The sequence below is a fragment of the Meles meles genome, chromosome 14 (assembly GCF_922984935.1).
Source record: "Meles meles chromosome 14, mMelMel3.1 paternal haplotype, whole genome shotgun sequence".
In the NCBI taxonomy this organism is placed as follows: Eukaryota; Metazoa; Chordata; class Mammalia; order Carnivora; family Mustelidae; genus Meles; species Meles meles.
The window spans coordinates 71,139,204-71,152,303 of record NC_060079.1 but is presented as its reverse complement, the minus strand read 5'-3'; the positions used below and the strand labels follow the sequence as shown (position 1 = coordinate 71,152,303).

The window sequence follows — 13,100 nt, the reverse complement described above, 5'->3', positions numbered from 1 at the left end:
CGGCTTGTCCTGTAGCAATGGACACCCCATTCTGGTGTCTTGGCCGCGTCCGTGCAAGGGTCATGCCTCACACGGAGTGATGAGGGCCTGTCTGATTAGGCCACAGAGGCGGGAGCCTTGGGTGGGGGAGGGGCACAGACATGGGGGTTTGGGAGGGAAGCTGAGGCCAAACGTGGCACTGGCTGGGCTGGGCAGCAGAAGGGCGTGGGCATTCTGAGCCGCTGCAGCAGACAGCCGGTGGGTAGCTGGGCAAAGGTCTCACCCACGGAGGTTCATTTATGAAACGAATGCACTTGGTTTCAGTCTGTCAGCTTTGAAGTGCATGGTCCGGTGGGAACCTCCAAGCTGCCACGGGGCAGGGGTGATTCATCTGTGTGGCTCACAGCTGCCTCCCTGGGGTGCAGCAGGTAACTGACACAGTGTGAGGGCATTGCATAGCGGTGACAGAGCGCCCCTCAACTGTCAGATGCTGCCCCCTGCTGGTCACGCTCGAGCAGCGCCTGATCCTGAAGTCTCCCCGGGGAAGCGAATCTTGTCCAGCCCGGCAAGAAATTCTGGGGTGCAGGACATTCTGGGGTACGGGGAGCAGGAAGCCGGTGTGGGCATGTGCTGGTTTGTAGTCGTAACTGGAATCAAATGTAGCAAAATAGGAACTAGTTAGTTATGAGACATGAGGAAAGGAGTGGAGAAGCTTAAACGTTTCTACGTATCGAGATCCAGCTTCTCAACAGTTTTAGAGTTCTCATCAACTCAGGCTGGTTTTCCTTTGGCGCTGGAATGTGATTATCGCTGTTTTAGTCCGTACCCATTTTGTAATCCGTTCAGTTCTTTCCGGAGAAGTTTTCTTCATTTTGAAAATTATCTAGACTTTTCACTTATCCTGCTGTGCTTTTAGTCTCTTGGGCATTTTCGTAACTGTATGTAGCCACCCAGGAAGGTGGGGGGGAGGGGTCCTAAAGGTCAGGACCAGAACGTCCAGGTCTGCACGTGTTTGTGGGAAGGTTAGCTCCGCTGCCCAATCTCCACTGCTTTCGCTTATCCGTGGGTTGGCTACTTCCTACCCCCATCCCAGGTGGTTGTACTTGCCGGGATTGTTCTGAAGAGCAGCTTCTGCCGTTTGTTTTTGAAGAATCCTCTTCTAGAATGCCGGAGGTGGCATTGCCTTGGATCAGCTCTCGGTCAGTTTCCTGTGATAAGGGAGGCCGTTTCCTCACCTGTGGCTGCAGAACACTAGCCCTTTACTAGCGGTCTTCCCAAAGGGCTTGGGATCCTGATACGCACACTGGATCCCCAGCCATGGGGCTGTGCCTAGTCAGGACCCACAGAAGGATCCCATGGGAAGGTAGGTGGGGATCCTAACAGGGCAAGCAAAGCCCACAGTCAGGATTATCCCCAAATAGTAGCTCCTTTTTAAATTTCACCTTAGGCAGTTCCTATCGGTCTTCTTCTGGGTTTGGACATTCTCATAGTTGGCGACTACAACTGAGGTCTGTAGTCTCAATTTGAACTGTCCTTCTCCGTACCCTTGACCTTTTGCTTAAAAGAGATAATTCCAAGTAATGCTTGAAAAGGAAACCTCCTCATTTCGGTTTTTACCATGCTCTGCTAAACTCTCTTATTTAGCACACCTTCACTCAGCAATCGATTTTCTAATATTTGGAAGTTCTCTATGGAAGTGAATCTAATTTGACCCCTTAAAGAACAGATTGAATTGCAGAACTGTAAAACTGAACTTTTTCCTTTTTTTTTTTTTTAACATGGGCATTTAGAATTTCCTTAACCCAATGTCTCTTTAACTTAGATATTTTTTAAAAAGATTTTTATTTATTTGAGAGCATGAAGGGAGAGGGAGAAGCAAATGCCCCGCTGAGCGGGGAAGCTGATGTGGGGCTCAATCCCAGGACCCTGACATCATGACGTGAGCTGAAAGCAGATACTTCACTGACTAAGCCACGCAGGCACCCCTTTATCTTAGAACTTATAGAATGTTCAGGAATACAACTTCTGATTAGCATGATCTTTGCTTTATCCTTTTTCCTTGTGTTGGGTTCTGCGCTCTCGTGCACACCTCCTCGTGTCCTTAACAGGAGAGGTGCTTTGCTGTTCCTGTTTGGGACAGGTCATAAAGACGTGCTACATTTAGAAAACTCGGACTTTATCACTGTGGCCCACAATCCCATTCTTATTTACTCATTGTTGGTGTTAAATTTGAGCTGTGATTACAACCTTGGCCACCATTGACAGGAATCTTTTTGCCCTTATAATGTAAAGTGCCTTCTTGCTTCTGTGAGCATTACTAAGATTCCTTCCTTATCCAAGAGAACCGAGAAGTTATTGGAGCTTTCAAATTACTTACCAGCCAAGGGCCCCCGGCATGCCATGTACTTATGCTGCCACCTTGTGGAAGCTAATGGAATAGAAGATTAAAACCAAGGGTCATAATGTAAAATTTAAAAAACCGCCCATACTAAATACACATCAAAACCACCATGAGAGGGGCGCCTGGGTGGCTCAGTGGATTAGGCCACTGCCTTCAGCTCAGGTCATGATCTCAGGGTCCTGGGATCAAGCCCCGCATCGGGCTCTCTGCTCCGCAGGAAGCCTGCTTCCTCCTCTCTCTCTCTGCCTGCCTCTCTGCCTACTTCTGATCTCTCTCTCTGTCAAATAAATAAATAAAATCTTTAAAAAAAAAAACAAACCACCATGAGAATACCACCTCACGCCGGTCAGAATGGCTCAAATTAACAACTCAGGAAACAACAGATGTCGGCGAGGCTGGGGGGAAAGGGGAACCTTCTCACACTGCCGTCAGAATGCAGGCTGGTGTGGCCACTTTGGAAAGCAGTGGGGGTTCCTCAAGAAGTTAAAAATAGAGCTGTCTTATGACCCAGCAATTGCACTAGTAAGTGTTTATCTAAAGGATACAAGCATAGTGCTTCGAAGGAGCACGTGCACCCCAATGTTTATAGCAGCAATGTCCACAGTAGCCAAACTATGGAAAGAGCCCAGATGTCCATCGACAGATGAATGGATAAAGAAGATGTGAGCTATATATACACATATACATACACACACACAACACATGCACGCAGTGGAGTATTATTAGCCATCAAAAAGACTGAAACCTTGCTATTGCAACAACGTAGATGGAGCTAGAGAGGGTATTATGCTAAGCAAAATAAGTCAAAGACGATTATGTGATTTCACTCTTATGTGGAATTTAAGTAACAAAACAGATGAACATAGGGGAAGGGAAGAAAAAAAGATAAAAGATACAAACAGGGAAGCAAAGCGTAAGACACTCTTAACTACAGGAAACAGGGCTGCTGGAAGGGAGGTGGATGGGGGGATAGGGCAACTGGATGGCGGGCATTAAGGAGGGCACGTGATGAGACGAGCAGTTGGGGGTGAATCACTGATCTCTTCCTCTGACACTAATAATACACTGTATGTAAATGAAATTGAATTTAAATAAAATCTTAAAATTGTGACCCAAAACCCCCTCCTGTACTGAATGTTCTGTTAATTATTTTCTTTTCATGTTACCATGTACTAAGAAATTTTTATGTCAAGAGGATGCCTTGTCATACCTACCATTTAAATTCTGTGGGTGTTGAGAACTGGGTTCATACCCAAATCTGATAAGAGAACAGGTCTTCAAAAGGCAGCTAAACCCCAGAGAAATAGAGTTGAGTGAAAAGGACTCCTGGGACACCGTATCTTCAGATAGGAAAGATAGAGATGTGGGTTATGTTCACATATCAGTGGCTATGATTTTATTTTCTTTTTGAGGTGATTTGTGTTCCTTTATTGAAATGAGCATCTTTTTTTAAACTTCACTTCGTAGACATCAGAAACGCCAACCCTACAAGACCTTTCCTTTACCGTGAGACCAGGGGAATTGTTAGCAGTGATCGGACCTGTGGGAGCAGGAAAGGTAAGTCATAATGCCTTGTGACAGCTCACTGCGATGCCACATCCCATATTAAATTCTTGAGGTTGGGCTTTGTGTCACACAGTTTTGAATTGGGTCTATCTAGAATGTGTTTCTCAAAAGGGGTTCCATGGAGTCTTAGTTTTGCAAGAAGGTTGCACAGCCAAATCAAGCTGGTCAGTGTGTGTTGTGTTTTTCCTGGTGCATCGAGTCACACAATTTGGAAATGCTTATCTGGAATTTGGATATCTCAGTGAAGCAGATTCTTGATGTGACTGCTATTTGAGATAGAACAGCCAAGAAAATGGGACTGACTTTTGTCAGAGCAGGACCTGTAGGAAACCTGGAGGTTGTAAAGGCCCCTCTGGAAAGCTTTAAACATTTCCTTAGATGACTCCCCCTCGTCACATCACTGCACAGGTGGTAATTGTGTGGCCGTGTGCATGGCGCTGTGCTGGGAGCAAAAGATACACATGTAAGAAGGCTCAGATTCATTTGCCCTCTAGAAGCAACCGTGTCCTGGGGCAAAACAGATGCGCCAAAGTATTTTTTCAGCTCAGCGTTTGGAGTATTCCGATAGCGGTAGGCACAGACATTCGATGTCTGGCGTGTTGTGAAAGACTTAAAGGAAATGTGCTTGCCACGCTTAGCCTCTTGCGTCAGAAACAAAAATAGGGGAAGTTAAGTGTAGAATGTGTAAATGATGGGGCAATTATTTCAGATGGATTTTCTCTCTGCCAGCCGGACTCACTTCAGAGTTTCTCCTGTGTGGGATGGAGGGTTACGCATAGCCTTCCAGGAACAAGTGTCTTGTCAAGTAAAGGAGGCCTGGGTGCAGGGCCCCCTCCATGCTTACAAAGCCCATATCAGACTTACGCAGCGCAGAGCATGCCAGCCTTCTCTTAGAATGGCCAACATTCTCAGTCCTTGAGTAACCCCTTTCATCTGGGGGAGATGCCATTGGGCAGAGCAGGCTGATGCTCACTTTTGTGGGCTTTGAAATTTTCGATTGCACCTTCCAGGGCTGTCCCGTATTGTACTGAAAGGGAAGGAGCTCTGAGGCATCACAAAGGCCCGGCGCCGGGGCAGGCTGGCTATGGCGGTGGCCAGCTCTGTGCTGGGTGCTGCTGCCGACAGGGACTCGTTTGCTGTCTGTTTCAGTCGTCACTGTTGAGCACTGTCCTTGGCGAGCTGCCCCGGAGCCGGGGGCTGGTCAGCGTGCACGGAAGGATCGCCTACGTTTCTCAGCAGCCCTGGGTGTTTTCGGGAACTGTGAGGAGTAATATTTTATTTGGGAAGAAATATGAAAAGGAATGGTACGAGAAAGTGATAAAGGTCTGCGCTTTGAGAAAGGTAAGGAACTCTGCAGTTACCTGCCGCTGGAGTGTCAAATCATAATAGTGTTGGTGTAAACGACAGGGCTTAGCTCCTTTTTTATGTTTGGAAGATCTCTGGACGTCATTTAGCGCTTCAAGCTGGTCTTATGGGCAAATGCCTCGTATTCCTCTGCGCATGTACACTCCCGTTTTAATCCTGACGTGATGACGACATTCACTGGGTACTTTTTTTGGGTTGTGTGAAATTTTATTCCCTCTCTTTTTTTCTTTTTTTTAAAGATTTGATTTATTTATTTGACAGACAGAGATCACAAGCAGGCAGAGAGGCAGGCAGAGAGAGGAGGAAGCAGGCTCCATGCTGAGCAGAGAACCCGATGCGGGGCTCGATCCCAGGGCCCTGGGATCATGACCTGAGCAGAAGGCAGAGGCTTTAACCTACTGAGCCACCCAGGCACACTTTTGTTCCCTTTTTTTAAAAGAAAGACTTTATTTATTTATTTAGAGAGTGTGAGTGAGGGGAGGGGTAGAGGAAGAGGGAGAATCTCAAGCGGACCCAATGCTGAGTGCAGAGCCCGACGTGGGGGTTGATCCTGTGACCCTGAGCCGAAATCAAGAGCCAGCCTCTTAATTGACGGAGCCACGCAGGTGCCCGAGTTTTACTCACTTTTAACTTTTTAAAGGGACAGTTAAAAAAAATTTGCAAAGGCAGAATTGTGTAACGACCCCTTGTGTACCCATCCCCCAGTTTCAGCCATGCTCTGCTGGGCGAGGCTGGGGGAGGGTGTCCGCCTTGGCCCCCGTGCTGTCTTGCCAGCCCCACCCACACCCCGATTCTGATGCAGAGTCTAGACCTCATCTGATTCATCTGCACACAGTTCCTTAGTTCTCTAAAAGGTAAGAACTCCTTTGAAAAGAAACCATGTTATCGTCCTTGAGAAATGGCCCCAATTCCGTAATATCATCAGCGTTCTGCTCAAGTTTCCATTTCGCTAATTGCCGCGCGAGGGGATCTTGTCAGCTGTTGGTCTGAATCGGACTCGACGTAAGGTCTGTGCTTTGCACTTTGTTGATCGTCTCCTGGGTCCCTTTGGGTCCATAGGTCTCCTCTCTGCTTGATTTTTCACATGTGATTTATTATTTAAAGAAAAGGAAATGCTTTAAAATTTCTTGGGAATATTACGTCCTTTCACAAGGGGAGAGATTGTTTGCAGAAATCACATTGTTTTGCAGAAAATGGCAAGATGAATTGTTTAATCGTGCTTGGGATTTCAGTAAAATGGATGAATGAATGCTGAAAAAGAAACTTATCTGATAGGAGAATATAATTTAGCAAAAAAAAAAGGGAAAAAACCCCACATACTGATAAATACTGTGTGACTCCCTTTGGGTCATAAAATTCAGTGGATAATAGCGTTAAAGGGCTCACCCCGGGGTCTGTTTCAATGCGGTCTGGACATCCGACTGTTCTTTTATGCTGTGTGGAAAAGGCTGGGACAGACTTTTCAAGGGAGGGCATTGAAGGCTCCAAGCCAGCCTTGTGAGGAAAGAGTAATTTTGCGTGAACAGTGGCTTGAACGTCCTAGATTTTATCAGATGAGTAGCATTTTATGATGTGGACAAAACATAATTGCTTGTTTAATGGACTTCTGTTTCCTTCCCCTGGGTCATTGTTCATGAGAGATGGTGTGTCTTCAGGAACGACATCAAGTTAGCGGCGATGGGCTGGGTTTTTGTCAAAATGGCAAATGCCGCGAAGGAAGAGAGAGAGTGCAAATGTAAAACAGTAGTCATAATCCCCATGTTTTCCGAGTCCGTGTGCCGATCATTTTGAGCATTGAACAGGCATTCACATAGAGTAGCAACAATTATTCTAAAAAGGGGGAGAAGTCCTGAGGCAGACCACATTATCAACTCATTGTGGATTTTGAGTGTTTTACCATGAGCAGGGGTCTTGTCAACGCAGGGGCTGCCGGGAGTGAGTGGCCAAAGAGGCCAGCGTGTGGTTCCCGTACCTGCGTGTCATCCACTTGGGAAGGGTCCAACCCTAATTGGGTACCAGTAGCTGAAGTTTTCCCTCTCATGCTTACACCTCTCTGCCTTTCCCGTTCGTAAGCCATCAGGGAACCCTGGTCTGCGTCATGGCCCTTTGAATGTGGGTGACTGTGTGTGTCCAGAAGGAAGGATTTTTTATTAAAGAGTTTATTTATAGGAGAGAGAACACTAGAGGCGGGGGTGGGGCACGCAGAGGGGGAAGCAGACTCCCCGCTGAGCAGGGAGCCCCACGCGGGACTTGATCCCGGGACTCCAGGATCATGACCTGAGCTGAAGGCAATCACTTAACCAACTGAGCCACCCAGGCGCCCCAGGAGGAAGAATTTCTAAGAGTAAATGGTAAGTACTGACAGTCTATATGGCCAGTAACCCTCAGACAGATACACGTGCCCCCAAATCATGAAGAGCATTTTCACATACAACAGAAAGCCAAACCTTTCGCCTTAATTTGCCTCCCAACACTGAGCCAGTTGCAAATGATGTTTGACATTGACCCCTAACATGACAAGACAGATTATATTTGATTGCCTAAGAGGCTAGGGGAACATTCCTCAAAAGAGGGGAATTTATTTGTAGTCTGAATAGATGTCACTTTATAAAATAATGAAAGATTATATGAATTTTTTTTTTTTAAAGATCTTATTGATTTGAGAGCAAGAGGGAAAGAGAGAGAGCATGAGCAGGAGGAGGGGCAGAGGGAGAAGCAGGCTCCCCGCTGAGCAGGGAGCCCAGCACGGGGCTCAGTTCCAGGACCCTGGGATCATGACCTGAGCCAAAGGCAGACGCATAACTGACTGAGCCACCCATGCGTCCTCGTGATTAAGTGTTTAAAAAAATTGGGTAATTGAAGGAGGTGGAATGTAGCATACACAATAAACAGCGCTCAGGCATTTTCTCTTGACCTTCATCAAGTTCATCTCTCAATGCTCAGAACACTTAGGCCAGTGCTGGGCTGTTTCTTTGCATGACCTTGCATTTCTGGTGATAGCTCAGCCCTTTCTGTTCTCCCAGATTTGAACATCCCTGCAGAAAAGCAGATGTTGGGATGGTGGCTGCCGTCCAGGGTTTTCCCCAGAGACCAGTGCTTTTGCCAAAACCACACGGGACAGCTGGACCCGTGTGTGGGCCGTGTTCTGGGGCACCGTGGATGGGCCCACACACGGGTGGGAAGGGGATCCTACAGGGCAGGTTCGTGTTCAGCTGCTGCCTGGCGTGGGGACGTGGAATCTGGGCCTCTTGTGCTCCCTCCCTCCTCGGCAGAGGAGGAGGCCCAGGGTGTTGATGTCGTTGAGAGTGGAGTCCTGTCCCCGGCGTTGTCACTGTGGACACGTCCCGTCACCTGCCTGCGTCTTTGCTGCCTACTGCAAATGCGGACATTGGGTCAGAGGATTTCCAAGAGGTTTTGCCGCCGTCCTGAAATGCCCTCTGTGACTCTGTTTAGGGTTGGTAAAGGCTTTAGAAATCCAGAACACCACCTGCTGAGTTAGGAGATCCTTTGCTCATCTCCTCTTGGAATTTTAGCGTCAGTGCATGGACACGAGATGGCCACAGAGGATTCGGGCTTTCCGGAATGATGTTGTAGATACAGAGACTGCATACATAGTGGAAAAGCTCTGGCCTTTGGATATCTTGGGCATTAACTTGGGGTGTCTGTTTCCTTTCTGATTCAGCAGGGGAGGTATGGGACTATCGTCAAGACTGTGGGCTGTATCTCTAAAATGCAGACATGCCAGGGTTTTCATAAATGGTGGCTATTATATTATAGCCCTTTTCTCTAAATGCCTATGTAACATAAGGATTTCTCCTTACAAAATCCCCCAAATCCTGGAAGGAAAATAAAACAAAAAAGGGCAACATTTCCAGGTTGCATGCATTACCAATAAGTAGGTGTATAACACCAGAACGTTAGTCACTGAGCAGAAAACATTTCTGGGATAAGATGGGAAGATGGGAAGCAATCACATTCAGCAACATCGAGTTGGGCTGATGACCTACTCAAAGTGATGGTGTAGTGAGTTATAGAGCATAATTTAGAGACCCAGCTGGTTGAATGCCAAGGCCCTGGAGGCAGACAGCTGTGGGCTGCACCTCTGTCTCTCTGCTTACCAGCTGTGCGATTTGGATTCGTTGAACCTTACAAAGCTTCAGTTTCTTCCGCTGGGAGTGGAGACGATCATCCCGATGAGGTGTTTCTTAGGATGAATGGCGATAATGATCCTACAGCACCTGATTTCTAGGGATGTCACAAGCATTCTGTACATGTTAGACTCACGTGGAAGAGATACTAGCTCTTAATTTGAGAGTAGCCAATTTTGGGTAGAATCCCATCCCTAAAATGTGACACGTTAGAAAGAAGGCGTTTGAGTCTAGACCTTCTGTTATTTGAGTTGATACTTGTCTGGGTGCTCTAACATAGTTCATTACCTACGTCCCCAGGAAAAATATTGTTCTGACGTAAGCGATGGATCTTGTGACATTTGCATATTCTCTTTTGCCACTTGAAGACATTTTAGCATTTTTAGGCAATACGTATTTGAAGGTATAGCATTGATAAATTCAGGTTTAATATTTTCCCACATAGATCATTTGAGTTTATAAGCCCCTCTCGGGTGCTCGCAGGCTTATGGTTTCTTTTCATATTTGCTACATTTCTGCCAACTTGGACATTTTCTTTTCCGATAACCTTGACGGTTGTCGAATAATTATGGTTTTATCTTCATTTTTTTTCTCTCTCAGTTGGGAGAACCGTTACTCACCTATGATCTACTAGGAAACCAGTGAGTACAAGAGGGGTATATGAGGCTCAACAAAATACAGAGAATAAGTTTCTTGATCTTCTGTGTGTGTGCAGAAATAGAGGTCATCAGGTCTTCACTAATTTTGATATTTTAAATTCATTTTTAATTTTAAATACACTTTTAAGTGTACTTTTCAGCAACCCCTTGGGGCCGCATGATAAGGAAGGAAGAATCAAAGGCTACGCATTGAGAGGAGCTTGGTTCAGATTCCCCATCCCCTGTTAACAGCTGACGGCCCTTAGACCGTGATGTAACCTGGGCTCAGTTTCCTCACCTGTGAAGTGGGCTAATACTTGGCAGCTTGTGAAGAGTTGGGAATCATCGTTATTGGGTGTCCAGGTGTGCCAGGCTTTGTGTCTAAGTCTTACCATCAAGGAGCTGGGGAGAGAAGCTGTGCACCCATGTGCAGATGATGAGGCAGAAATAAGGTGGACCCTTCATGAGAAATACCACGTCATGGGAATCCGGTGAAAGAGGGATGACTTCTGATTTGGGAAATTCAGGGATGGTTGCGTGGAAGAGAGTATTTGAAGGATGGGCGAGGCTCTGACAGGCCATGATAAGAAAGCCAGTCATGGAAGAAAAGGTATGATCAGGGCCTAGAATTCCTGCCATTTGACTCTGGGATCCAGCCCTCCTTGGCCCCCAGGCCTCGTAACGGACTACCATAAACCAACATTTGTTCAGTGGTATTTCTCCTGAAGTCTCCACCATCACCAGACCTCGGTAGGTTGCTGGCTTGGTGACATCAAAGTAGCAAAGCTTTTTGCTTGGCTTTTCCTCTAGTCTGCTGTTAGTGAGAACCGTTAGAGACAACATAGTTGGTTAAACATCACTGAGATGTAACTAACGTTAGAACACCTTCTGCTCACTGGGGAGACTGGAAATAGTCGCCCAACTCGGGCTCTTCCCTTTGACCAAACCAGACATCTGTGGTTAGGAAATCAGCCTGGCTCTGATTTTTACCTTATATTCTTCGAAATGTTTTTCTCTCTGAGGCTTGTCCATAAATACTTTGCAGAGCCAGCATCACACTCCCAAGTCCTAATCCTGGGCTCAGAGAGTCCATTCCTTATTCTGTGACTGTGCTCAACGCCAGGGTGCATTTCAAGGGCCTCCTGCAGAGAAAGGCCGAGATGGCTTTGGTACAACCTGGTGCTATTTTGCGAAGGACAACAAAGCAACAGAAAATCAAGCCTTAAAAACGAACACTTTCCCTAGACTGTCAGCAGTGAATCATGGCCAAGTAAACCGTGTGGGGGTGGGTGAGTGGTAGAAGGCAGGGAGCCTGCGTCAGGACGGCCCGTCGTTCTGCACGGAAACCAAAAGCAAGAGATGATGTTGACGTCTGAGCTCAGCAAAGAAGTAACGTGAAGTCATGAGTTTTCACGATTGAGCAATTGCCATCTTTGGTTTATTGGCATCCAGGGAGGCTCCGAGTGCGCGGGGAGTTCTGTGTGCCTTTGTGGGCTCTCAGGGTGGGTGAGGTTGGGGATTCCGCACTCTCTTTCCCATCCCCTTGCAGGGGGTGTGCTCTGCGTGTTGTGATTCACACTGAAACGAGGTCCCATGGTTGGTTTGATCAGAAAACATGTATCTGTCACTAATATGTTACAGTGGCTATGTGTCCTTTTCCTACGTAGAGAAGGTGTTTGTCCACGTGGCTGATTGTCACGGCAGCCTGGAGCATGGCCATTCTTGTCTCCACATTTTGTCAAAGAGGAAAAAGAGGCTTTAAGGAGGTCAGAGGAGTTGCTTGTCATGGATATTCCAACGTGCTTTCTCCCCAGATGGGCCAAAGTGGAGGCCAAGCGGTGGGGCTCCCGCGTAGAAAGGTGTCGCTCTGTGTTCTCGGGCAACACTTGAGAGGTGTGGTCGGTAACCAACACCCTCCCCCGAACTCTGCTTGTCTCCACCAGGAGCCTGAGAGCCACGGGTAGAACCCGATAGATTCCCACGTCTTCACATCCAAGCTCGTCCTCTGTAGCTTTGAGTTTCACCTGGCTTGCATGGAACCAGCGTCTCCTTAGTTTTCTGATTGGATCAGTGTCCCTCGAACACGCTGTGACTTCCCTTCTGTTTCTCCTGCCAGACCGCTCTTTCTGCTCTTGTTTCTCGAACGATTCTCATCTGTCGCTCTGTCACCGTGCCTTCAGTGTGAAGACAAGGGTCAGGCATTCCCTTTCTGCGAGGGCGAGAGGCTGAGGCCGAGATCAGCACACTGGCTGGTTGAGATAAACTTGTTCTTTGAGAGACGGAGTCCCGGGGCTTCCCAGGCCATGGGTGGCTGCCAGCTGTCACCAGCAGCCCCAGCACCGACGTCCAGATGCGCACGTCTGGCCGCAGCCTGACGTCCCCAGTGGGCATCTGGGCTGGCCTCCACTGCCTCCCCCAGCTCCGTAAACGGTGGGGCTGTTCATCCCCTTTCTCACGTGGAGGGCAGGCGTCATTCCTGTGCCACCACCACAACCCGCACCCAGTCATCAGCCGGTCTCACCAGCTCCGCTTTGAATTTTCTCGGAAACGTGCCCACTGCTCTCCACGTCCACTGCGCCCGCTCTGGTTCTAGCCACTGTCTCGTCTCACCTCCAGTAACGCAGGCCCGTCCTCATGTGTGCCCGGCTTCACCCTGTGCCCCCTCCCATCTGTGTTCCACGGAGAAGCAAGAGGGATTCCTGAAAAACCGAGACCGGGTCAAGTGTTCCTCCCCATGGCCCCACTCCATTTCACTGGGCAGAAACCCATGGCCCCACCTTCTTATCCCTGCCCTTGCTCTCCCCATTTTTTAGAAAAAGATTTTGTTTATTTGATAGAGAGAGACACAGTGAGGGAGAGAATACAAGCAGGGGGAGTGTGAGAGGGAGACGCAGGCTTCCTGGGGAGCAGGGAGCCTGATGCGGGACTCTATCCCCGGACCCTGGGATCATGACCCGAGTCGAAGGCAGATGTTCAACCCTCTGATCCACCCAGGGGCCTGGC

At 47.9% G+C, this 13,100-nt stretch overlaps 1 protein-coding gene across 5 annotated transcripts in view; it reads left to right on the top strand.

Annotated features, from left to right (window-relative positions):
* ABCC4 (ATP binding cassette subfamily C member 4) overlaps window positions 1-13,100 on the top strand; it is a 253,197-nt gene that overhangs the window by 89,324 nt on the left and 150,773 nt on the right. For all 5 annotated transcript variants that reach the window (XM_045978081.1, XM_045978080.1, XM_045978077.1 and 2 more), the window contains 2 exons: window positions 3,848-3,937; window positions 5,096-5,287. In XM_045978081.1, coding sequence (XP_045834037.1) covers window positions 3,848-3,937; window positions 5,096-5,287 — 282 coding nt within the window. The remainder of the gene's footprint in view (window positions 1-3,847; window positions 3,938-5,095; window positions 5,288-13,100) is intronic.